Here is a 23773-nt window from a genome sequence, read left to right on the forward strand (position 1 = left end):
TTCTTACCTTAACCCCTTAAGGACAATGGACATAAATGTACATCCTGGTGCCCTGGTACTTAACGCACCAGGATGTACATTTACGTCCTGTACATCACGTAAGCACCGAAGTGGTGCTCGTATCATGCACGGCAGGTCCGGGCTTATATGAGCAGCCAGAGACCTGCCGGTAATGGCGGACATCAGCGATCAAGCTAATGCCCGCTATTAACCCCTCAGATGCCATAATCAATACAGATCACAGCATCTGCGGTAAAGTGGGAATTTGAATGGATGATCAAATCGCCCACGCACTGCCGTGAGAATTTGTTCTTCCAACATGTTGGCCAGAGGTCCCCTAATCTGCTCCGGCTGTCATTCTGGTGTTTTTTTCTCTGGTCTGACATTGAGCAAACCAGAGAAGAAGATCGCAGATAATACTGATCAGTGCTATGCATATGCATAAATGTCCTATCAAAATAGAATGTTAACCTCTTAAGGACCCATGACGTATGCATACGTCATGAGTCCCGGTCTTGCGATATAACGCGGGGTCACACGTGACCCCGCATCATATCGCGGCGGGCCCGGCATCAAAGTGAAGCCGGGACCCGCCTCTAATAGCGCGCGGCACTGATCGCTGTGCCGCGCGCTATTAACCCTTTAGCCGTGCGCTCAAAGCTGAGCCGCGCGGCTAAAAACGAAAGTAAAAGTGCCCGGCTAGCTCAGGGAGCTGTTCGGGATCGCCGCGGTATAATCGCGGCATCCCGAACAGCTGTAGCACAGGAGGAGGTCTTCTTACCTTCTCCTGTGCTGTCCGATCGCCGAATGAATGCTTCAAGCCTGAGATCCAGGCTTGAGCATTCAATCGCCGAAAACCCTGATTGATCCATTCCTATGGAGATGGATCAATCAGTGTAAAAGATCAGTACATGCAATGTTATAGCCCCCTATAGGAGCTATAATATTGCATTAAAAAAGTGTAAAAAAATCATTAACCCTTTCAATTATCCCTTCCCCTAATAAAAGTTTGAATCATCCGGCATTTCCAAAAATAAAAAAAAACATTATGTAAATAATAATAAAAATAAACATATGTGGTATCGCCGCATGCGGAAATGTCCGAATTATAAAAATATACCACTTTTTAAACCGCTTGTTCAATGGCGTACGCGCAAAAAAATTCCAAAGTCCAAAATAGCGCATTTTTGATCACTTTTTATACCACAAAAAAGTGAATAAAAAGTGATCAAAAAGTCTGATCAGAACAAAAATTGTACCACTAAAAACTTCAGATGACGGCGCAAAAAATGAGTCCTCAAAGTGCCCTGAACACAGAAAAATAAAAAAGTTATTGGGGTCAAAAGATTACCATTTTAAACGTATAAATTTTCCTGCATGTATTCATGATTTTTTTCGGAAGTGATACAAATTCAAACCTAAACAAGTAGGGTATCATTTTAACCGTATGGACCTACAGAATAAAGATAAGGTATCATTTTTGACAAAAAATGTACTGCGTAAAAACAGAAGCCCCCAAAACTTACAAAATAACGTTTTTTCATCAATTTTGTCGCACATTGATTTTTTTTCCTGTTTCACCGTAGATTTTTGGGTAAAATGACTAATGTCATTACAAAGTAGAATTAGTGACGCAAAAATTAAGCCATTATATATAATTTTAGGTGAAAATTTGTAAGAGTTATGATTTTTTAAAGTTAAGGAGGAAAAATTGAAAATGAAAAAACGGAAAAAGCCCGGGTCCTTAAGGGGTTAATAATCGCGTATGGTGAACATCGTAAAAGTTTAAAAAAAAATAATAACCTAAAATAGCTGCTTTTTTGTCACATCACATTCCAAAAAAAAAAAAAAAAAAAAAGGGATTAAAAAGTTACATGTAGTCAGAAGGCACAAAAAATGAACCTTCATACAACCATGTATGTGAAAAATGAGAAAGATACAGGTGGTCAAAATAGAGTGATTAAAACATACTAATTTTGTTTTAAAAGTTAGAGTTTTTTTTTTTTAAGCATTTACAATAATAGTAAAGCATGTAACCATGGGTATCATTTTAATCTAATTTACCCACAGAATAAAGAAAACATGTACTTTTTAGTGTAAAGTGTACAGCGTGAAAACAAAACCCTTCAGAAATGGCAAAATTGTGGTTATCTTTTCAATTTCCCCACAAAAATAATATTTTTGGGTTTCAACATATATTTTATGGCAAAATATTTGTTGTCTTTACAAAGAACAATTGGTCACGCAAAAAAAAAGCTCTCATACTCGTCTGTGGATGGAAATATAAGGAAGAAGGCAAGGAGGAAAAAACGAAAACGCAAAAATAAAATTAAAGGCCAAAATGGACTTGATCCTTAGGGGTTAAAGGGTTACCGTGTATCTTTGTAAATCATGTTTTCATAGTGCAACTTTCTTTTATATTAGGGGTTACGCTGCGGGCAGACTTGCTGGCCACGAGCGCACCCCTGTTCAGCACCGCTGTCCACATGTCGGGATGCGGTCACAGGCGCCTGGCAGCCCGTAACTTTCCTTGCTCCTGCTCCCTCTTTCTGCTGGGGGCGCGCCGGCTCTCAGAAATTTTAAGGGCCAGTACGCCCTTAATTGGTTCTTGCTAATTATTTATTGCATTGCCGGATCTTTGTGATTTCATTGCCTTAGAGAAAGCGTTCATTTTTGTCTTGCCTTGCAGTGAATCTGACCTTTGCTACATATCCTGACCTTGCACCTGTGCCGCCTGCCTTTTGACCTCTTGCTACGTGACCAGACCTTGCTACTGTGCCACCAGCCCTGACCTCCTGCCTGTCCAGGCTACGAGTTGTCTCTTCCTTCCTGCACCACGTTACACCTCGGCAGCCTGTGTGGACGAGTCGTATCAGGGGTAGCGACCTGGGTATTGCCTGCTGCGGCAAGTCCGTCCCACTTTGTGGCGGGCTCTGGTGAATACCAGCGGCACCTTAGACTCCACTCCCTGGTATGGCCCACACCATCATCTAGGCCCACACTGGTCCAGCAGATTCCCTTCTCCACCTCCAGCCATTACAGTAAGATCCAGCCATGGATCCCGCCAAGGTCTCTCTGCCTAGTGTCGCAGATCTCTCCACAGTTGTGGCTCAGCAGTCGCAACAGTTAGCGCAACAGGCCCTGCAACTGAATCAGTTGTCTGCCATGATGGAACAGCTCCTCACCATACAGCAGCAGTGGCAGCAGCAACCCGCTTCTGAGATTCCTTTGGTTACCGCACCTTCCGTGGTATCCCTTGGTCCCAAACTTCGTCTGTATTTGCCTTCCACCTAAATTGTGCAGAGGTTTTGTCACCCAGTGCGCCATGCACGTGGAACTCATGGCCGATCAGTTTCCTTCTGAAGGTGCTAAAGTGGCTTTTGTGGTCAGCCTTCTTTCAGGCAAGGCGCTGGCCTGGACTACTCCTCTCTGGGACAAAGGAGATCCTGTGACATCCAACCTGCAAGCCTTCTTTTCTGAATTACGCAGTGTCTTCGAGGAGCCAGCATGGGTATCTTCGGCTGAATCTGCGCTCCTAAATCCCCCTCTCCTGCTGGGGTCGTTTTTTTCATCGTGGAGATAAAGGATGGGTCTCTTTGTCCTTGCATTGATTAGCGGGGGCTGAATCACAATCAAGAACCGTACCCCTTCCGCTGATCTCAGAACTTTTTGACCAACTACGGGGGGCCAAGATTTTTACCAAGCTGGACTTACAAGGGGCATACAACCTCATCAGAATCCGGAAAGGAGACGAGTGGAAGATGGCTTTTAATACTCGTGATGGGCATTACGAGTACCTTGTGATGCTTTTTGTCCTCTGTAAGGCCCCGGCTGTTTTTCAGGAATGTGTTAACGATATGTTTCGGGACCTCCTTTACACTTGTGTTGTGGTGTACTTGGATGACATCTTGATCTTCTCGCCCAACTTAGAGGTTCATCGCACTCGTTTGCGACAGGTCCTGCGACGCCTTCGGAGCAACCGCCTCTATGCCAAGTTTGAGAAATGCCTCTTTGAGAAGACTAGTCTGCCATTCCTCGGCTATAATGTCTCCAACCAAGGTATCTGGATGGACCCTGACAAGCTGTCTTCGGTTCTAAATTGGCCATGACCTTCGGGCCTACGGTCTATACAACGTTTCCTTTGCTTTGCCAACTACTATCGGCAGTTCATTCCACACTTCTCAACCCTGGTAGCTCCGATAGTAAAACTTACCAAGAAGGATGCATGGCCATCTGCAGCGGAAGAAGCATTTTCTCGGTTGAAGTCGGCATTTGTCACCGCACCCGTCCTGACGAGACCTGACCCTAACAAGTCCTTCTTCCTCAAGGTGGATGCCTCTTCTGTAGGGGCCGGAGCTGTCTTAAACCAGAAATTTTCCAAGGGCAAAACTGTGACCTGCGGATTCTTCTCGACAACATTTTCTTCTGCTGAGAGGAATTATATCATCGGAGATCCTGAGCTCTTGGCCATTAAGTTCACCCTGGAAGAATGGTGTCACCTGCTAGAAGGGTCAGCTCATCCTGTCAATATATATATATATATATATATATATATATATATCTCATAAAAATCTTCTCTATTTACAGTCTGCACAACGTCTGAACCCCCGGAAGGCCAGGTGGTCACTTTTCTTTTCCAGGTTTAATTTCCTCATTCATTTTCGACCGGGGCACAAGAAAAATTCACCGATGTGGTCCAAAATGGCAGATAATCCTCAACCCCAAGTGCAGTTATGCACTGTAAGCTGGGGTAGAGGTCCTGCATTTATGGACCACAATATATATTGTGGTCCATAAATGCAGGACCTCTACCCCAGCTTACAGTGCACAACTGCACTTGGGGTTGAGGATTATCTGCCATTTTGGACCACATCGGTGAATTTGTCTAATGTTTAAATGTCATGCATCCACACGTTTATCATATGTAGGATGCCCTTGTGGTACTTGTGACCGTTTGCAGGCATCCTCCATTGTATGCATATTTTATGCTGGGGATCGCCCATAGCAACGGACCACGAGTGCAGGAGCTCCACCCCAATATAGGTGCACAACTGCACTTGGGGTTGAGTATTTCTTGCCATTGCATACCACGCAATTGTAAGTTGTTTTATGTCCGGGGCACAAGAAAGTCAGAGCCGATACACTCTCCAGAGCCTCCGATGTGGTAGGCCAGGATTCTATGCCTCGTCATTTTGTGTCTCCTGATCGACTGATTTTAGCAGCTCCGATCAGTTTTCAGCAAGTTCCCCCAGGAAAGACTTTGATGCCAACTTGCCTTAGAGCTAAGGTGTTGAACTGGGGACACTCCTCTTCTCTGGCCGGCACCCAGGAATTCGAAAGTCTATTTTGCTCATCTCCTGTCATTACTGGTGGCCAAACCTGTAGCGTGATGTCGCTGACTTTGTCTGTTCCTGCGCTATCTGTGCCAGTGACAAAACACTTTGAAACAAGCCGGCAAGTTTTTACAGCCTCTGCCCGTCCCTGATTGTCCTTGGAACCACATAGCCATGGACTTCATCACTGATCTGCTGTCCTCCACCAATTGCACAGTCATTTGGGTGGTCGTTGATTGATTCTCTAAGATGGCTCATTTTATTCCACTGCCTGGACTTCTCTCAGCTCCTCAGATGGCGTATCAATTCCTCCAACATATTTTCCACCTGCACGGTCTACCACTTAACATCGTCTCTGACAGAGGCGTTAACTTTATCTCCAAATTTTGGCAAGCCCTCTGTTCTCGCCTCAAAGTCAGATGGGACTTTTCATCGGCATATCACCCACAAAGCAACAGCCAGGTAGAGCGGATGAACCAAATTCTTGGGGAGTATCTTCATCATTTTGTTTCTGCCTGGCAGGACAACTGGTCCAATCTGTTATCATGGGCAGAGTTCTCCTACAACCATTGAGATTCCGAGTCTAAAAGAACCTCTCTGTTCTTTATTGTCTTTGGTCATCATGCTCATCCTCCTCTTCCTCTACATGCCTTTTCTGGAGTACCAGCAGTTGATGTTCTCGTTCGGAACTTCCAAGCCATTTGGTAGGATACTCGGAGCTCTTTAGCTCTCGCCTCCTCCCTCATGAAGTCCCTGGCAGACAAGAAAAGGAGGTCACCACAATTTTATTCTCCAGGGGACAAGGTTTGGCTATTTGCAAAATATCTTCGTCTGAAGCAACCCTCTTACAAACTGCGTCCGCGGTTCTTGGGTCCTTTCAAAGTCTTGCGCCAAATTAACCCGGTTTCTTACAAACTCCATCTGCCTCCTTTCCTTCCCATTCCAAACTCCTTCCATGTCTCCCTCCTTAAGCCTTTGGTCCTCAACTGTTTCTCCCTGAAAATTTTCATTTCTACTCCTGTAACTGGTGCTTCTGACGTTTTTGAAATAAAGGAAATCCTGGCCACCAAGACCATTAAGGGAAGACGCTTTTTCTTGGCCGATTGTGAAGGGTTTGGGCCTGAAGAAAGATCCTGGGAGCTGGAAGAGAACATCCTAGATCGGGATCTGGTTCTCAGGCTTTTGCGGCCTAAAAAGAGGGAGAGACCTAAAGGGGGGGTATTGTTAGGGGTTACGCTGCGGCCAGACATGCTGGCCGCGAGCGCACACCTGTTCTGTCACCCCGGTGCCAACGGTGCCGCTGTACGCATGTCGGGATGTCCACACCTTGCTCCTGCTCCCTTTGTCTGCTGGCGCGCGCGTGGCCACTTCATAGGGCACGTGCGCGCATGCCACCTCTCAGAGATTTAAAGAGCTAGTATGCCCTTAATTGGTTCTTGCTAATTAGTGAAATGTAAAGTGTCAGCACTTCCTCTACTGCCTTGCCGGATCTTTGTGCCTTCACTGCATTCATTTGTGTCTTGCCTTGCTGTGTATCTGACCTTTGCTACATATCTTGACCTTGCACCTGTGCCGCCTGCATTCTGACCTCTTGCTACGTGACCAGACCTTGTGCTGTGCCGCCAGCCCTGACCTCCTGCCTGTCCAGACTACGAGTTGTCTCTTCCTTCCTGTGCCACGTTATACCTCGGCAGCCTGTGTGCACGAGTCGTATCAGGGGTAGCGACCTGGGTGCCGCCTGGCGCAGCAAGTCCATCCCGCTTTGCGGCGGGCTCTGGTGAATACCAGCGGCACCTTAGACTCAGCTCCCTGGTACGGCCCACGCCATCATCCACACAGGTCCAGCGGATCCACTTCTCCACCTCCAGCCGGAACATTTTATACACAGGATAATTAAAAAACAATAGGATTGTGGGGAGACTATTAACAGATCGCTATCTTCCACTCTGCGGCCCTGTATAGCAGACTGTTGCACAATTTAACCCCTTAACGACGCAGGACGTATATTTACGTCCTGCGCCGGCTCCCGCGATATGAAGCGGGATCGCGCCGTGATCCCGCATCATATCGCGTCGGTCCCGGCGCTCATCAACGGCCGAGACCCGCGGCTAATACCACACAACGCCGATCACGGCGATGTGCGGTATTAACCCTTTAGAAGTGGCGGTCAAAGTTGACCGCCGCTTCTAAAGTGAAAGTGACCCGGCTGCTCAGTCGGGCTGTTCGGGACCGCCGCGGTGAAATCGCGGCGTCCCGAACAGCTTACAGGACACCGGGAGGGCCCTTACCTGCCTCCTCAGTGTCCGATCGGCGAATGACTGCTCCGTGCCTGAGATCCAGGCAGGAGCAGTCAAGCGCCGATAACACTGATCACAGGCGTGTTAATACACGCCTGTGATCTGTGTAAAAGATCAGGGTGTGCAGTGTTATAGGTCCCTATGGGACCTATAACACTGCAAAAAAAAAGTTAAAAAAGTGTTAATAAAGGTCATTTAACCCCTTCCCTAATAAAAGCTTGAATCACCCCCCTTTTCCCATAAAAAAAAATAAAACAGTGTAAAAAAAATAAAAAATAAACATGTGTGGTATCGCCGCGTGCGTAAATGTCCGAACTATAAAAATATATCATTAATTAAACCGCACGGTCAATGGCGTACGCGCAAAAAAATTCCAAAGTCCAAAAAAGTGCATTTTTGGTCACTTTTTATACCATAAAAAATTCATAAAAAGTGATCAAAAAGTCAGATCAAAACAAAAATCACACCGATAAAAACTTCAGATCACGGCGCAAAAAATGAGTCCTCATACCGCCCTGTACGTGGAAAAATAAAAAAATTATAGGGGCCAGAAGATGACATTTTTAAACGTATAAATTTTCCTGCATGTAGTTATGATTTTTTCCAGAAGTGCGACAAAATCAAACCTATATAAGTAGGGTATCATTTTAACCGTATGGACCTACAGAATAATGATAAGGTGTAATTTTTACCGAAATATGCACTGCGTAGAAACGGAAGCCCCCAAAAGTTACAAAATGGCGTTTTTTCTTCGATTTTGTCGCACAATGATTTTTTTTTCCGTTTCGCCGTGCATTTTTGGGTAAAATGACTAATGTCACTGCAAAGTAGAATTGGCAACGCAAAAAATAAGCCATAATATGGATTTTTAGGTGGAAAATTGAAAGGGTTATGATTTTTAAAATGTAAGGAGGAAAAAACGAAAGTGCAAAAACTAAAAAACCCTGAGTCCTTAAGGGGTTAAACATGACTTACAAAGATACACAGTGACGTACACATTGTTCACCACACAAAATAAAGGTGTAAAAAAACCTTTACCTACACAAACCTGGATAAATTCCCTATGCCCTAATATATAGTAGTAGGTAGGCAGCCCCCACAGACATGCTGCTTCAGACCTTCATGATGAAGCCAATATCTGGCAAAACGCATTGCATCATGGGAAAATAAACATGTCCTTTTTACAGGGGTACTCCAGTGGAAAAAATTTTTTTTAAATCAACTGGTACCAGAAAATAAAACAGATTTGTAAATTAATTCTATAAAAAAATCTTAATCCTTCCAATAATTATCAGTTGCTAAAGTTGAGTTGTTCATTTCAGTCTGACAACAGTGCTATCTGCTGACATCTCTGCTTGTCTCGGAAACTGCACAGAGTAGGAAAGGTTTGCTATGGGGATTTGCTTCTACTCCGGATGGTTCCCGAGAGAGGTGTCATCAGAGAGCACTTAGAAAAGAACAACTCAACTTCAGCAGCTCATAAGTACTGAAAGGATTGAGATTTTTTAATAGAAGTCATTTACAAATCTGTTTAACTTTTTGGAGCCAGTTGCTATATAAAAAAAAAGTTTTTTCCTGGATAACCCCTTTAAGAATCTTAATCCTTCCAGTAGTTCAGCTGCTGTATGCTTCAAATGTATTTTCCGTCTGACCACAGTGCTCTCTGCTGACACCTCTGTCCATGTCAGGAACTGTCCAGAGCAGGAGAGGTTTTCTATGGGGATTTTTTCCTGCTCTGGAGACAGGACAGAGGTGCCAGCAGAGAGCACTGTGGTCAGACAGAAAAAAAAATAAAATAAAGAACTTCCTGTGAAACATACAGCAGCTGATACGCACTGGAAGGATTAAGATTTTTAAATAGAAGTAATTTACTAATCTGTTTCACTTTCTGGTACCAGCTGATTTGTAAAAGTACCCAGCACCTGCTTTTGATCCCGCCGTATTTGGAGGAAGCTGCTGAATTATTATGTTATTGATTGTGGCGAGGAGAGCAGCAGGGATTCACACACACATGCCTTATCCAAAATAACACTTGACTAGTGCAACTTTTCTTCGTATGCGCCCCCCTATTGTTGTGTTTACTGAGTAACTTACGTTATTATACCATGGGTGCTGTCTGTTTTTCTTTTTTTTCTTTTCAACTTTAAGTGCTCAGTGACCAGCGGCTGTTGCAGCACAAGAGCCACAGAAATGTCAATTAATAAAAAGACAAACATAAAATCATGTGACTATTTTTAGCAAAGTTTTAAGACAAAACTGACAGGGTTGTATTGTGGTTAAACCGGATTAAAAGAGTTCTGTAGTGAAAAATAACTAATCCCCTATCCAAAGGATAGGGGATAAGTTATAGATTGCGATCTCCCAAATGGGGCCCCAGCAGTCTGCTGGAAGGGGGCTTGCCGAACCCACATTGAGCGCCAGCCGACACATAGAGATACATGGAGGGGGGGGTGTCGGACGATGCTTCCTACAGGGGTCGGAACAGCAGCAGCTTTCGGCAGACTGTCGGGGCCGCGTTCAGGGGCCCCGCCCCCTCAATGCAAGTCTATGGGAGGGGGCGTGACAGACCTCCCATAGACTTGCATTGAGGGGGCGGGGCATGACGTCACATGGGACGGAGTCTTGACGTCACGCACGTCCGCCATTGTGGTTGGGCTCCGAAGCCTCCAGCGTTGCCGGTGTAAGGGGGAAGCCGAGATCCAGGGGGCCCACAGCAGCGGGACCCCGGCGATCTGACATCTTATCCCCTATCCGTTGGATAGGGGATAAGATGTCTAGGGGTGCGGAGTACCCCTTTAAGGACGCTCGCTTCAGAGCAGTAAGTGTCGGCTACCATTAGTATCCAGACGCTCACTGCTTATGTCAGGCAGTGTCAATCCGCCGCTGCCCGGCATTTAACCCTTTAGATGTCACGATCAATACCAATCACGGCATCTAAAATGAAAGTGGAAGTTGTCAGTAGCTTAGGGGAGCCCAATAAACCCCCGCAACATGACTGCAGGGGGGTTCCGTGAGCTTAAAATGGGGGAGGAGAGTACCCTTACCTGCTGCCGATTAAATGAAAAAATGAAGTCTCTGAAACTATATAAAAACCCATTCCCTAATTTTAAAAAAAAAACGCTTCCTTTCTATAAAGCAGGGCCTTGGCGTGGCCCGCGTCATAGTGGGTTGGGGCCGACCTCTAACAACGGCCGGGACCCGTGGCTAATAACACGCGGCACTGATTGGGGTACCGCACGCTATTAACCCTTTAGACGGGGCATTCAAAGTTGATCGCCGCATCTAAAGTGAAAGTAAACTACTCCCGGCTAGCTCAGTCAGCTGTTCGGGGCCGCCGTGATGAAATTGCAACGTCCCAAACAGCTGGAACACACAAGGAGAGTCCTTATCTGCCTCTTGTGTGTCCGATCGCCGAATGACTGCTCAGTGCCTGAGATCCAGGCATGAGCAGTCGAGTGGCAGAATCGTTGATCAATGTTATCCTATGGGATAACAATGATCAATGTAAAAGATCAATATACTGCATGTTATAGTCCCCTAGGGGAGCTATAACATTGCAAAAAAAAAAAAAGGTGAAAAAAAAGTTCACAAAGATCATTTAACCCCTTCCCTAATAAAAGTTTGAATCCCCCCCCCCTTTTCCCAATAAAAAAAAAATTGAAAATAAAAATAAACATATGTGGTATCGCCGCAAGCAGAAATGTCCGAATTATAAAAAAAATATAATTAATTAAACTGCACGGTCAATAGCGTATGCGAAAAAAAATTCCAAAGTCCAAAATAGCGTATTTTTGGTCACTATATTATGAAAAAATGAATAAAAAGCTATCAAAAAGTCCGATCAATAAAAAAATGGTACTGCTAAAAAATTCAGATCACGGCGCAAAAAATTAGCCCTCATACCGCCCCATACGCGGAAAAATAAAAAAGTTATAGGGGTCAGAATAGGACAATTTTAAATGTAAACATTTTCGTGCATGTAGTTATGATTTTTTTCCCCAAAAGTACAAAATCAAACCTATATAAATAGGATATCATTTTAATCACATGGACTTACAGAATAAAGAGAAGGTGTCATTTATACTGAAAAATGTACTGCGTAGAAACGAAAGCCCCCAAAAGATACAAAATTATGTTTTTTCTTCAACTTTGGGGCACAATAATTTTTTTTTTTATGTTTCACCGTAGATTTTTGGGTAAAATGACTAATGTCATTACAAAGTAGAATGGGTGGCGCTAAAAATAAGCCATCATATGGATTTTTTGGTGCAAAATTGAAAGGGTTGTGGTTTTTTTAAAGGTAAGGAGGAAAAAACGAAAGTGCAAAAATGGAAAATGGAGTCTACTTCACATATTAAGAAACCAAGTAGGTAAAGATATATAATAATATTATAAACGATCGTTCACACATATTGCATAAGAAAGTATGTCTTCTGTTTTACTTTTTTCTTGATGTATTTGTTACAAATTGAAAAAACTCTTTAAAATAAACAATATAAAAAAGAAAAAAAGAAAAAAAAAAAGAAAGAAAGTGTAACAAACCTACAATTCCCATCATGCCCGGACAGCCGCATGATGTGGGTAGTAGTTTTACCACAGACTGGGGAACATTGAACGCGTCTGCAAGCAGGTCACGTGGTTCGCAGCCGCTCTGCTCGGCGCATCGATTGCTCTTCCTGGCGGTGATTAGTACTGTCTCTTTCTAGGGCTCCGGTGTGGAGCCGAGGCCTGTGAAGTGAATCTTGCTTCTCCCCGGTGTTTCCGTGTCCCACCTGCGTCTCAGGATTTCACCATGGCCGCCGAAGTGGGGAAGCTGTCCAAGAATCTCCTGCGGATGAAGGTGACGAGGGAATGGCGCAGGCTGGGGCCGCCACGATGTATGCTCGCGAGGGAACACATGGCTGCAAAGAGGGGGCTGGGTTGCCAGTTGCTGCTGCAGAACCTCTTGTGTTCTGCTGTAGTTCATTGCCGACTTTTTTAGCTGCGTTGTCTGTTGGTATGCTGGGATTTGCAGTTCCACAGACTCACTTTTCAGCGAACACTTGCACTACAGCGATAGTCCTGGCTGCACTAGAAGTCCCAGCATTGCTCGATCACCTGTTGCTCTCCAGCTGCTGTGGAACTACAAATCCCAACATAACCTGTACCCCTGCATCTAACGCTTGATTGTTATGGCCTCTAATAGTCCATGCCTTTGACAGTGTTTCCAAACCAGTGTGCCTTCAGCTGTTGCAACTCCCAGCAGCCCCGGACAGCCAAGGGCTGTCCGGGCATGCTGGGAGTTGTAGTTTTGCAACAACTGGAGGCACACTGGCTGGGAAACACTGATCTAAGGTCTTTGTTATACAGTGGTCCCCCAAGTTACAATATTAATTGGTTCTGGGATGACCATTGTATGTTGAGACCATAACTCTATGGAAACCTGGTAATTGGTTCTAAAGGCACCAAAATGTCATCCAAAAATAGGAAAAAGTGAGGATTAAAGAAACGTAAGTAGATAATTAATACAGATAAGCAAGTCCTTACATATAAAAGTAATAGCGATCTGCTGGGAGCTATAAATCACTGTCTGTGTCAGTGTTTCCCAAGCAGCGAGCCTCCAGCTGTTGCAAAACTACAACTCCCAGCATGCCCGGACAGCCAAAGGCTGTCCAGGCATGCTGGGAGTTGTAGTTTTGCAACAGCTGGGGGCACCCTGCTTGGGAAACAGTGGTCTATGTAGAGGGCAGAAGCTTCTTCAGGGTTCTGTACAGTATACGCAATGTCCTAAAAAGTTACATTTAGCCGCCCCCATCTGGTGTCCAAAGGAGCAGGTAACCCTGGTACAGGTAATGAGTACAGAACATGTAATACCTCCCTGTACTGTAGGGGGCGCTACCATACATCAGTCAGTGCATACACTTCAGTAACACAGGGGCTTTACCAGTGAATGCCCATTCTGATTGGTCAGATCTTCCAGCCACTGACATGTTTCACAGATCTGGACTGTCCGTAGCATTGTATGTTGAGTCTGGTTTCAACTTACAATGGTCCAGAAAAGACCATTGTATGTTGAAACTATTGTATGTTGAGGCCATTGTAAGTTGAGGGATCACTGTAATGCATTTCTGCCATACCTTAGAGCAGTGGTTCTGAACCTGGGTTCGTTCGGTGAGTCAGTCCCTGGGGTTTGGCAGGGGAGGTCGCAACAGGACAGGCAAACCAAGCTGGCACAGGGCCCTGAGCAGAGCCGGTGTTTGCCCGTCCTGTAGCGACAGGGCAATTCCCCCCCCCCCCCCCATCACTATTAACTCCCTGCGGCCCCGCGTTAAGTTTAAAAACGCAGGGCTGCCGGGACATAGCGCACTCCGGGATGTCACTGACGTCCCGTGTGTGCGCCCATGGAAACAAAGGCGCCGAGGACTGGAGGATAGAGAAGGAGGAAGACGCGCGCTGGCCAGCTTGGTAAGTGACCAGCAGCACGTCATCTTCGGTGCTCCGACCACCGGTCCCCAAACCTACTGCTATAGCCGGAGCGGTGGTCTCAGCACTGAAGAGGGCAGTACACAGGCATACAGCCTCCAGCCATACACTGTATATGGCTGGGGGCTGTATGTCTGTGGGGGAACACTGCCTACATCAGTGGTCTTCAACCTGTGGACCCCCAGATGTTGCAAAACTACAACTCCCAGCATGCCCGGAGTTGTAGTTTTGCAACATCTGGAGGTTGAAGACCACTGGCCTGCCTAATGTGGGGGGGAACACCGCCTGCCTAATGTGGGGGGGAACACCGCCTGCCTAATGTGGGGGGGAACACCGCCTGCCTAATGTGGGGGGGAACACCGCCTGCCTAACGTGGGGGGGAACACCGCCTGCCTAACGTGGGGGGGAACACCGCCTGCCTAACGTGGGGGGGAACACCGCCTGCCTAACGTGGGGGGGAACACCGCCTGCCTAACGTGGGGGGGAACACCGCCTGCCTAACGTGGGGGGGAACACCGCCTGCCTAACGTGGGGGGGAACACCGCCTGCCTAACGTGGGGGGGAACACCGCCTGCCTAACGTGGGGGGGAACACCGCCTGCCTAACGTGGGGGGGGAACACCGCCTGCCTAACGTGGGGGGGGAACACCGCCTGCCTAACGTGGGGGGGGAACACCGCCTGCCTAACGTGGGGGGGGAACACCGCCTGCCTAACGTGGGGGGGGAACACCGCCTGCCTAACGTGGGGGGGGAACACCGCCTGCCTAACGTGGGGGGGGAACACCGCCTGCCTAACGTGGGGGGGGAACACCGCCTGCCTAACGTGGGGGGGGAACACCGCCTGCCTAACGTGGGGGGGGGGGAACACTGCCATTGTTGGGAAAATGACATGAGTGGCACTTGCCAAGGTAAAGCCGCGCATTTCTGAACTGGTCTCTGAATGACAACAGCAGAAGTCACACTGATTTGCAGTAAAACTGGTGGGGTTCAGTACCTCCAACAAGGTTAAGAACCACTGCCTTAGAGGGATCTGCTGACATCCTGTCAGAAAAATGATGCTTGCGTATACTGTAGCGTACTGCAAAGGGCCCCATTCATTTCAGTGGCCGTAAGCTTCCCCTAGTGACATTGAAATGAATGGGCCCACCACAGTACGCTACAGAAGATGGGACGCAGTATGGTCCGCCAGTATTTGCACAGAATTATTTTATTAATTTATATACCGTATATATTTTTTGCAGTATTTTAGTGGTGTCTTTCTCATTACAAGTCAGATAATTTTCTGATCTTGCAAATCAAAGATTTTCTATTGACGAATGTTGAAAAAAAAAAAAATTTTTCTTTAATATAAATGAGTGAATAAATAAAATGTGACAAAAAAGCCTATCCCCTTAAGGACCGGGGGTTTTTCCATTTTTGCACTTATGTTTTTTCCTCCTCACCTTTTAAAAATCATAATTATTTCAATTTTTCACCTAAAAATCCATATGATGGCTTATTTTTTGAGCCACCAATTCTATTTTATAATGTCAGTCATTTTACCCAAAAACCTACGGCGAAACGGAAAAAAAATCATTGTGCGACAAAATTGAAGGAAAAAATGCAATTTTGTAACTTTTGGGGGCTTCTGTTTCTACACAGTGCATACGTCCATGGTCGTTAAGGGGTTAAGGACACAGCCCATGTGGGCCTTGAAGAAAATTTTTGCGTTTTTTGTTTTTTCCCCACTCCACAACCGATCATCGCTTCTTTCATTTTTGAAAAGTCCTCTGGAAAATGAAAGAAGCAATCTGATTGGTTGCTATGGGCAACTCAACAACTTTTCCTCAGCACGGATTTTCTTTATTCTGTAGGTCCATATGATTAGGGCAACAGATTGTAAATTACTTCTATTAAAAAGTCTTAATCCTTCCAGTAGTTATCAGCTGCTGAAGTTGAGTTGTTCTTTTGTCTGACAACAGTGCTCTCTGCTGACACCTCTGCTTGTCTCAGGAACTGTCTAGAGTAGGAGTCCCCATAGCAAACCTCTAATGCTTCCGACAGCTCCCTAGACAAGCAGAGCGCGGGCCCCGGGAACAGGTAATTATAAAACCGGGGATGGGGGAGGCAATGGGGAAGCAGCGGTGGTGGTTGGACTAGGGAGGACCCCAGGACAGGCAGGGGAGAGAAGCGGGCGGAGGTCTCCCGCAAAAGCCGCTGCAGTTCATTGATTTAGAGCGCCCATTTTAGATCATTGATCTGCAGCGGCTTCTGCGGGGGGGGTGCGGGGGATTGCGATAAGCCGATAATTTATACCGGAATATTGGCCTGAAAGGTCACAGATTATCGGTATCAGCCCTAAAAAATCAATGTCAGTCGATCCCTAGCAAAAGCATCTCAGTTATTAATGCATAAAGTGACAGTGGTCAGGTGTGCAAAAAAAGTCCTTAAGGGTAGGAGATAAGTTTTTCAGCACTGGAGATCTCCTTTAACCCTTTAGGTGTTTCACAGGAATAGCAGCAAAGTGAAGGAGAAAATTCAAAATCTTAAATTTATTTTTTATTTTTACAAGGGCTAAAAGGAGAGAACCCCCCCCCCCCCCCCCCCAAAAAGAAAAAATTTGTAACCCCATTTCCCTCGAGGAAGGAAATACCTCATATGTTTATGTCAAGTGCTCCATGGGTGCACTAGGGGGCTCAGAAGGGAAGGAGCGACAATGGGATTTTGGAGAGTGAACTTTGCTGAAATGGTTTTAGGGGGCCTGTGACATTTAGGAAGCCCCCTATGGTGCCAGAACAGAAAAAAAAATAAAACACATGGCATACTATTTTGGAAACTACACCCCTCAAGGAACATAACAAGGGGTACAGTGAGCCTTAAAGGGGTATTCCAGGCAAAAACTTTTTTATATATATCAACTGGCTCCGGAAAGATAAACAGATTTGTAAATTGCTTCTATTAAAAAATCTTAATCCTTCCAATAGTTATTAGCTTCTGAAGTTTTCTATCTAACTGCTCAATGATGATGTCACGTCCCGGGAGCTGTGCATGATGGGAGAATATCCCCATAGGAACTGCACAGCTCCTGGGACGTGAGTCATCAGAGAGCAGTTAGACAGAAAACAGCAACTCGATTTCAGAAGCTAATAACTATTGGAAGGATTAAGATTTTTTTTATAGAAGTAATTTACAAATCTGTTTAACTTTCCGGAGCCAGTTCATATATAAAAAATTTTTTTTAGCCTGGAATACCCCTTTAACACCTCACAGGTGTTTGATGACGTTAAAGTCTGATGTGTAAATGAAAAAATATATATATTTTTCACAAAAATGCTGCCCCACCCCCCCCCACCCCCGTTTATGTCAGAACCGCTGTAAAATCAGCCACCCCTGAGCAAATCACTAATTTAGGCCTCAAATGTACATAGTGCGCTCTCACTCCTGAGCCTTGTAGTTCATCCGCAGAGCATTTTATGCCCACATATGGGGTATTTCCGTACTCAGGAGAAATTGCGTTACGAACTTTTATTGTGAAAATAAAAAGTATGGGGCAACACCAGCCTGTTAGTATAATTTTTTTTTTCACACTAACAGGCCGGTGTAGACCCCAACTTTTCCTTTTCATAAGGGGCAAACGGAGAAAAAGCCCCCCCCCCCCCCCCCAAAAAAAATGTGTAACTCAATTGCTCCCGAGTACAGAAATGAGACATAGAAACATAGAATGTGTCGGCAGATAAGAACCATTTGGCCCATCTAGTCTGCCCAATAATCTGAATCCTATCAATAGTCTCTGGTCCCATCTCATATGAAGGATAGCCTTATGCCTATCCCATGCATGTATTTTTTTTTTTTGTCTTGTTTTTTAATCCCATGCATGTTTAAACTCCTTCACTGTATTTGCAGCGACCACTTCTGCAGGAAGGCTATTCCATGCATCCACTACTCACTGCATAAACCTTTGCCCTTCTGTTTCCTTGAAATACGACAGAGAAAGCGCCATGCGCATTTGAGGACTAAATTAGGAATTGCAAAGGGGTGGACATAGGGGTATTCTACGCCAGTGATTCCCAAACAGGGTGCCTCCAGCTGTTGCTAAACTCACAGCATGCCTGGACAGTCAGTGGCTGTCCGGAAATGCTGGAAGTTGTTGTTTTGCAACAGCTGGAGGCTCCATTTTGGAAACATTGCCGTACGACACGTTTTTCATTTGTATTGGGGGGGGACGACATTGTAAGGGGTGTATATGTAGTGTTTTACCCTTTATTATTTGGTAGTGTAGTGTTGTAGTAGGGATCGACCTATTATCGGTTTGGTCGATATTATCGGCCGATATTCACGATTCTGGATGTTATCTGTATCGCCAATTACGATAGCCAACATGTGGGGGGGGGGGGGGTCCGCAAGGAAAATCACTGGCCCACATTTATCATTGTCTTTAGACTGTTTTTTGTGTGTCTAAAAAAGGGGCAAGCAGGTTTTTTTGTGCCTTTTTTTTGCCCCTTTTTGTTTACACATTTCTGCTGATTTTGAGTTGCAATCCACTGATTTTTGGCAATAGACATGATATGGAAGGGATTTATCATTGCCCCTTTTTGTAAAAAGGAACAAAAAAAGGTGCAAAGCCACTGAAAAGTCTCTAAAACTACACCAGCCCAGACATGGTGTAGCTTTTTGGTGTATGTGTAGACAGAAATTTCAGAAAATGTGACCGGCACAAAATTTATCAAAGCTCTTTTACCTTTTAATAAATTTGGTGCTCCTACACATTATCAGCACACAAAAAAAAAAAGGCTTCACTTGCACTGCAATGATAAATGTGGGCCACTGTGCGGACATTCTGGAGACTGCAGGCACGGCTATGCTGTCTATGTGGAGTCCGCAGAAAGGAGGATGTGTTCATTCTTTCTGTGGACACCGAAATTGGAATTTCTGTGCCAGAAACATCTGGCAAGAAATTCCGCTATGTGCACAGCGCAGCAGAATCATGGTGAATTCAACAGGACTCACCTGAACTATACATGGAAATTCCTAGTTGTGAACATGGCCTAGTTGTGTGCATTCATTGATTAAAACTAATCACAGCGCAAAAAGAGTCCTCATACATCCCCAAATACAAAATACAAAAAAACAAGCAAAGGGGCTACAATACAGTTTCCTAGGCCGCGGCTGCCTGCAATACACATTGGGTCAGGCTCATAGAAATGCACTTAGCATGGAGAGGGATAGGCTATTGACACCCCAGACCAAGGTTGGCACATTTGATAGGGCCACCCCAGATAAGATCACTCATCCAAAAACACTGGCCCATATTATTAATGGATGAGGACCTGAGAGATGCCATAGGCCCTGACCCTCAAATAACATACAGGAGGGGCTGAAATCTGGGGGACCGCCTTACACACAGCCATTTGGGACCCTTCAAAAATGACCAAGGCACATGGCTCGACCATCTGAAGCCACAGGGCAATCACAGATGGGGGCTTGTAGTTTTATGGCAACCACAAAATCTGTCACAAATGACCTTACAGGCAGAACATACCTTATTTCCGATTTTATTATTTGGAATACCAAAGCGGTCATCTATTTTGTCCGCTGTGACTGCCTTTGCCTCTATGTGTAGAAAAACTATCAGGGACCTGAAGAAACAGGTCCTTGAACATTTGGGCGACATCCGACATAAAAGGGATAAGCCCCTAGCCAGACACATAAATATTTCTCATTCTGGGGATACCAGCGGCCTCACTTTTTGTGGATTAAGGAGGGTGTATCCCTCCCCGAGAGTCGATGACCTAGAAAGGGCCCTCCTCCAAAAGGAGTGTCGCTGGATCTTCAACCTGAATTGCTGTGCCCCAGGGGGCCTAAATGAACAATTAAATTTAACTTTTTTTTTGGACTAGGCTAATGTCACTAGGACAGAGAATCCGTCCTAGGGGTGCACCAAGGGTCTGCACAACTGGAGGATAGGAAGGGAGGATCGTGGGATCCATTTAGGAGCCAGATGTTACCCATCATATAGGATAGAACGCGATACTTGCACAATAGGCTAGGGTCCAGTGTGGGACCGCACTTTTTAGTGGTGCCACCCTACCTAGGTCTAGGGCCTAGCCAAGGGCATACCAGGACTTAGAATAGGTTAGACCCAAGGCCAGCCTACCTACCTCCCGCATTAGGCAGGTTAGGGAATGTTTCCCCTGAGTGGGGCTGAGTGCACCCCTTCTACTAACATTTTAATTTACTGTTCATTGTATTCTTGTTTTGTTTTAGATTAAGCTATAACAGGCTATATAATAGCAAGTCACCGCCTATAAAGCTATTGGGGGACATTTAAAAAGTGCTGAGTTTTCATTCACTGCACTTATATAAAGCTACATCTATTTTTAGTTTGCCGGATTTACTAAGTAGAGTAAATCTAGTGGTTCTGTAGCTACATGTAGCACCCAGCATAGAAATCTAAACCAGCTCTGAGCAAGCATCGATTTCTGCCACTTTTGCTGTTGCAAGTTAGGTGTAAAGTCATATGTGACGTGGACGTGCCCCCTGAATGGTCTATGCAAAGCCCAACCCCTTCCCTGCCCGCTTCCTGCCTTCTTTCCTCCCCTTGGCACAAGCAGCATATTTGTTGAAAAGGTGCACATTCATGTACAAAATCACAATTAAGGGATTACTTTTATGCAAAAAAAGCAATTGGCACAGCTTAGTAATTGCCCCAATTAGTGTCTATGGGGGAGATTCATCAAAACCTGTCCAGAGAAAATGTTACCCATAGCAACCAATCAGCTCGCTTCTTTCATTTTTAAGAAGGCTTCTGCAAATTGAAAGAAGCAATCTGATTGGTTGCTATGGGCAACTTTTCCTTTGCACAGGTTTTGATAAATCTCCCAATATGGCTGTCTGAAATTCCTAACTTTTCATGGCCCTGTGTATATCTTGTGGATTTTAAGATGTGCCAATAAAGTTTTTACAATTTTGCAAGGCTATAGCAACATTAATGTTAGGCTAAAACAATTACAACATTAATTTATTTAAATCTTGACACGGATGACAGGAAATCTCTCTGCTCACTTCACTAATTGGCCGACCGCTATCTGTGAGGCTGTGGTGCCCAGATGCCCCTTTGTGGATATCTGTGGGCACTTTAGTCTCCATACAGTTACCAATGTCTATTCCAGGTCTACTACACTGTTTCACTACCTAAATACTAGCTGTGCAAACTAGGGATCGACCAATATCGATTTTTATTTTTTTAGGGCTGATACCGATAATCTGTGGAGGTTACCAATATTCCAGTATAAGTTATCGGCTTCTATTTATCCCCTACTTCTGGCTCCGGCGGCGTCCAGAGATGTGACTGTGACGACTGACGGTGACGTCGTGTTGAGGACGTCACTCGTCATTGCGCAGCGCACAGCGTAACACAGGTCGTGCAGGAGCCAGAAGTAGCGCGGCCCCCGGAACAGGTAATTATAAAACCGGGGATGGGGGAGGAGGAGTGTTTTTCCAGCCCCGACGCTGTTGGAGAGTGCCTCGCTAAGTATACAGCGCGAGCGCTTAGTGATGCTGTCAGACGCCACCGCAGTTTGTCTTTATATAGCGGCCGGACTCGCACTTTCTCCCGACAGCACTGAGGAGAAGGACACCAACAGATCCCCAGAGAGCAGATCAGACAGCCCATTAACTGCCTGGTCCAGTCCTGGTTGGACTCTTTTGAACAGGGGATGCATCTACCATTGCTTGCGGCATATCCCGATGATATATTATGTTCATGTTGTTGTGACTGACTCCATTTTCAGGTGATGACCACACTGCATATTTTTTTGTGTGTTTTTACCCATAGATGGTCATCGTGTCATTCATGGCGCAACTGAGGTCATTCTCTCCTTTTTTCTTACAGGTCACTGGCTATCTGAAAATTAGCACCCCCGCAATAGGTGGGGTCAGACTGTTGCTGATAAATTTGCCATTTGACCCTGGGGGTTTAGCATGCTACACTAGCACACCTTTCACTTATTTGACATACGGGGATCCTATATTACACCTTGTGTATCTCTTGTTAACCATATTGTGCCTGAGTGGTGGCTGTTATTAGAGATGAGCGAAGTTATAATGATTCGATTCTGCACGAACCTCGCGGCTCAGCGGTTGCTGACTTTAGCCTGACTAAATTAGTTCAGCTTTCAGGTGCACCGGTGGGCTGGAAAAGGTGGATACAGTCTTAGGACCCAATCACCCAGCGACAGAAACTCGTTGGGTAGTTGTAGGGGCATTGGAGTGAGCAATTGATCAGATAGATGCACTCTATATGGTGTACACTGATCTTATTGGAGATATATTTGTTGCCCTCTGACAAATTGCTGATAACAGCAGTCGGAGGGACAACATACGATTCCCTATATGATGGCGATTTATTTTATGGTAATTATAATTAAATGTTAAGTTTTAAACACACCATGTTTACCAATTCAGTTCCTAAAATGGACAGGGGTGTCAGCAGAGAGCACTGTGGTCAGACAAAAAGGAAATTCAAAGACAAAAGAACTTACTTTTGAGCATATATAGTAGCTGATAAGTACTGGAAGGATTAAGATTTTTAAATAGATGTAATTTACAAATCTGTTTAACTTTCTGGCATCGGTTGATGTAGGAAAAAAGTTTTCTAGTGGATTACCCCTTTAATTCACATTTTTTATTTATTTTTTAACACCTATTACATGCAATCTTCTGATTGCATACACTGTTCAATGCTATGTCATAGCATAGCATTCATAAGTGTAATCTGTACTCCATTGCTCCAGCCTCCTGAGGCTGGCTGGAGTAACCTAGCAACAATCGGACGGCAAAGAGGCAGGAAGGGACTCTTTTCCATGGAGTGGCATGTGACAGGAATGCCTGTTCCAAGGTGACATAGGACACTCTGTGGGTCTGCGGTTCTTTTAATCATGATAAAAAGGCGTATTGGCAGCCATTAAGGGAATAGTGCTAATCTGCCATCATGTATTACTGTATTTTTCGCCGTATAAGACGCACTTTTTCTTCCTCAAAACTGGGGGGAAAGAGTCGGTGCGTCTTATACGGTGAATACACCCCTATCGCGGTGGTCCCTGCGGCCATCAACGGCCGTTACCCGCGGCTAATACAGGACATCACCGATCGCGGTGATGCCCTGTATTAACCCTTCAGACGCGGCGATCAAAGCTGACCGACGCGTCTGAAGGGAAAGTGACACTAACCCGGCTGTTCAGTTGGGCTGTTCGGGACCGCCGCGATTTCACCGCGGCGGTCCCGAACAGCCTGACTGAATAGCCGGGTTAGTGCTTACAGGACACCGGGGGGGACCTTACCTGCCTCCTCGGTGTCTTCTCTGTTCAGGGATCCCCTGTATGGCCGGCGCTCTCCTTCCTCGTCATCACGTCGTTACGTGCGTCGGCGTGCGTAACGACGTGATGGCGGCGACGGAGAGCGAGGATACCCGGCCGGTAGCAGAGACGTTCCGGAGCGACAGCGATGGAGCGACATCCAGGGCAGCGGTGACGGGTCCGGAGCGGCGGGGACATGTGAGTATTACCTCCTATGCAGTGGTCTTCAATCTGCGGACCTCTAGATGTTGCAAAACTACAACTCCCAGCATGCCCGGACAGCCAACGGCTGTCTGGGCATGCTGGGAGTTGTAGTTTTGCAACATCTGGAGGTCCGCAGGTTGAAGACC

General features: G+C 45.6%; 1 protein-coding gene across 1 annotated transcript in view; it reads left to right on the forward strand.

Moving 5' to 3' along the window:
- Positions 1–12254: 12254 nt before the first annotated feature.
- Positions 12255–23773, forward strand: part of MPHOSPH6 (M-phase phosphoprotein 6) — a 33036-nt gene continuing 21517 nt past the window's right edge. Inside the window, exon 1 of the mRNA XM_056525821.1 lies at positions 12255–12470. Coding sequence (XP_056381796.1) covers positions 12423–12470 — 48 coding nt within the window. The 5' untranslated portion in view covers positions 12255–12422. The remainder of the gene's footprint in view (positions 12471–23773) is intronic.

The sequence above is a fragment of the Hyla sarda genome, chromosome 6 (assembly GCF_029499605.1).
Source record: "Hyla sarda isolate aHylSar1 chromosome 6, aHylSar1.hap1, whole genome shotgun sequence".
Lineage (NCBI taxonomy): Eukaryota > Metazoa > Chordata > Amphibia > Anura > Hylidae > Hyla > Hyla sarda.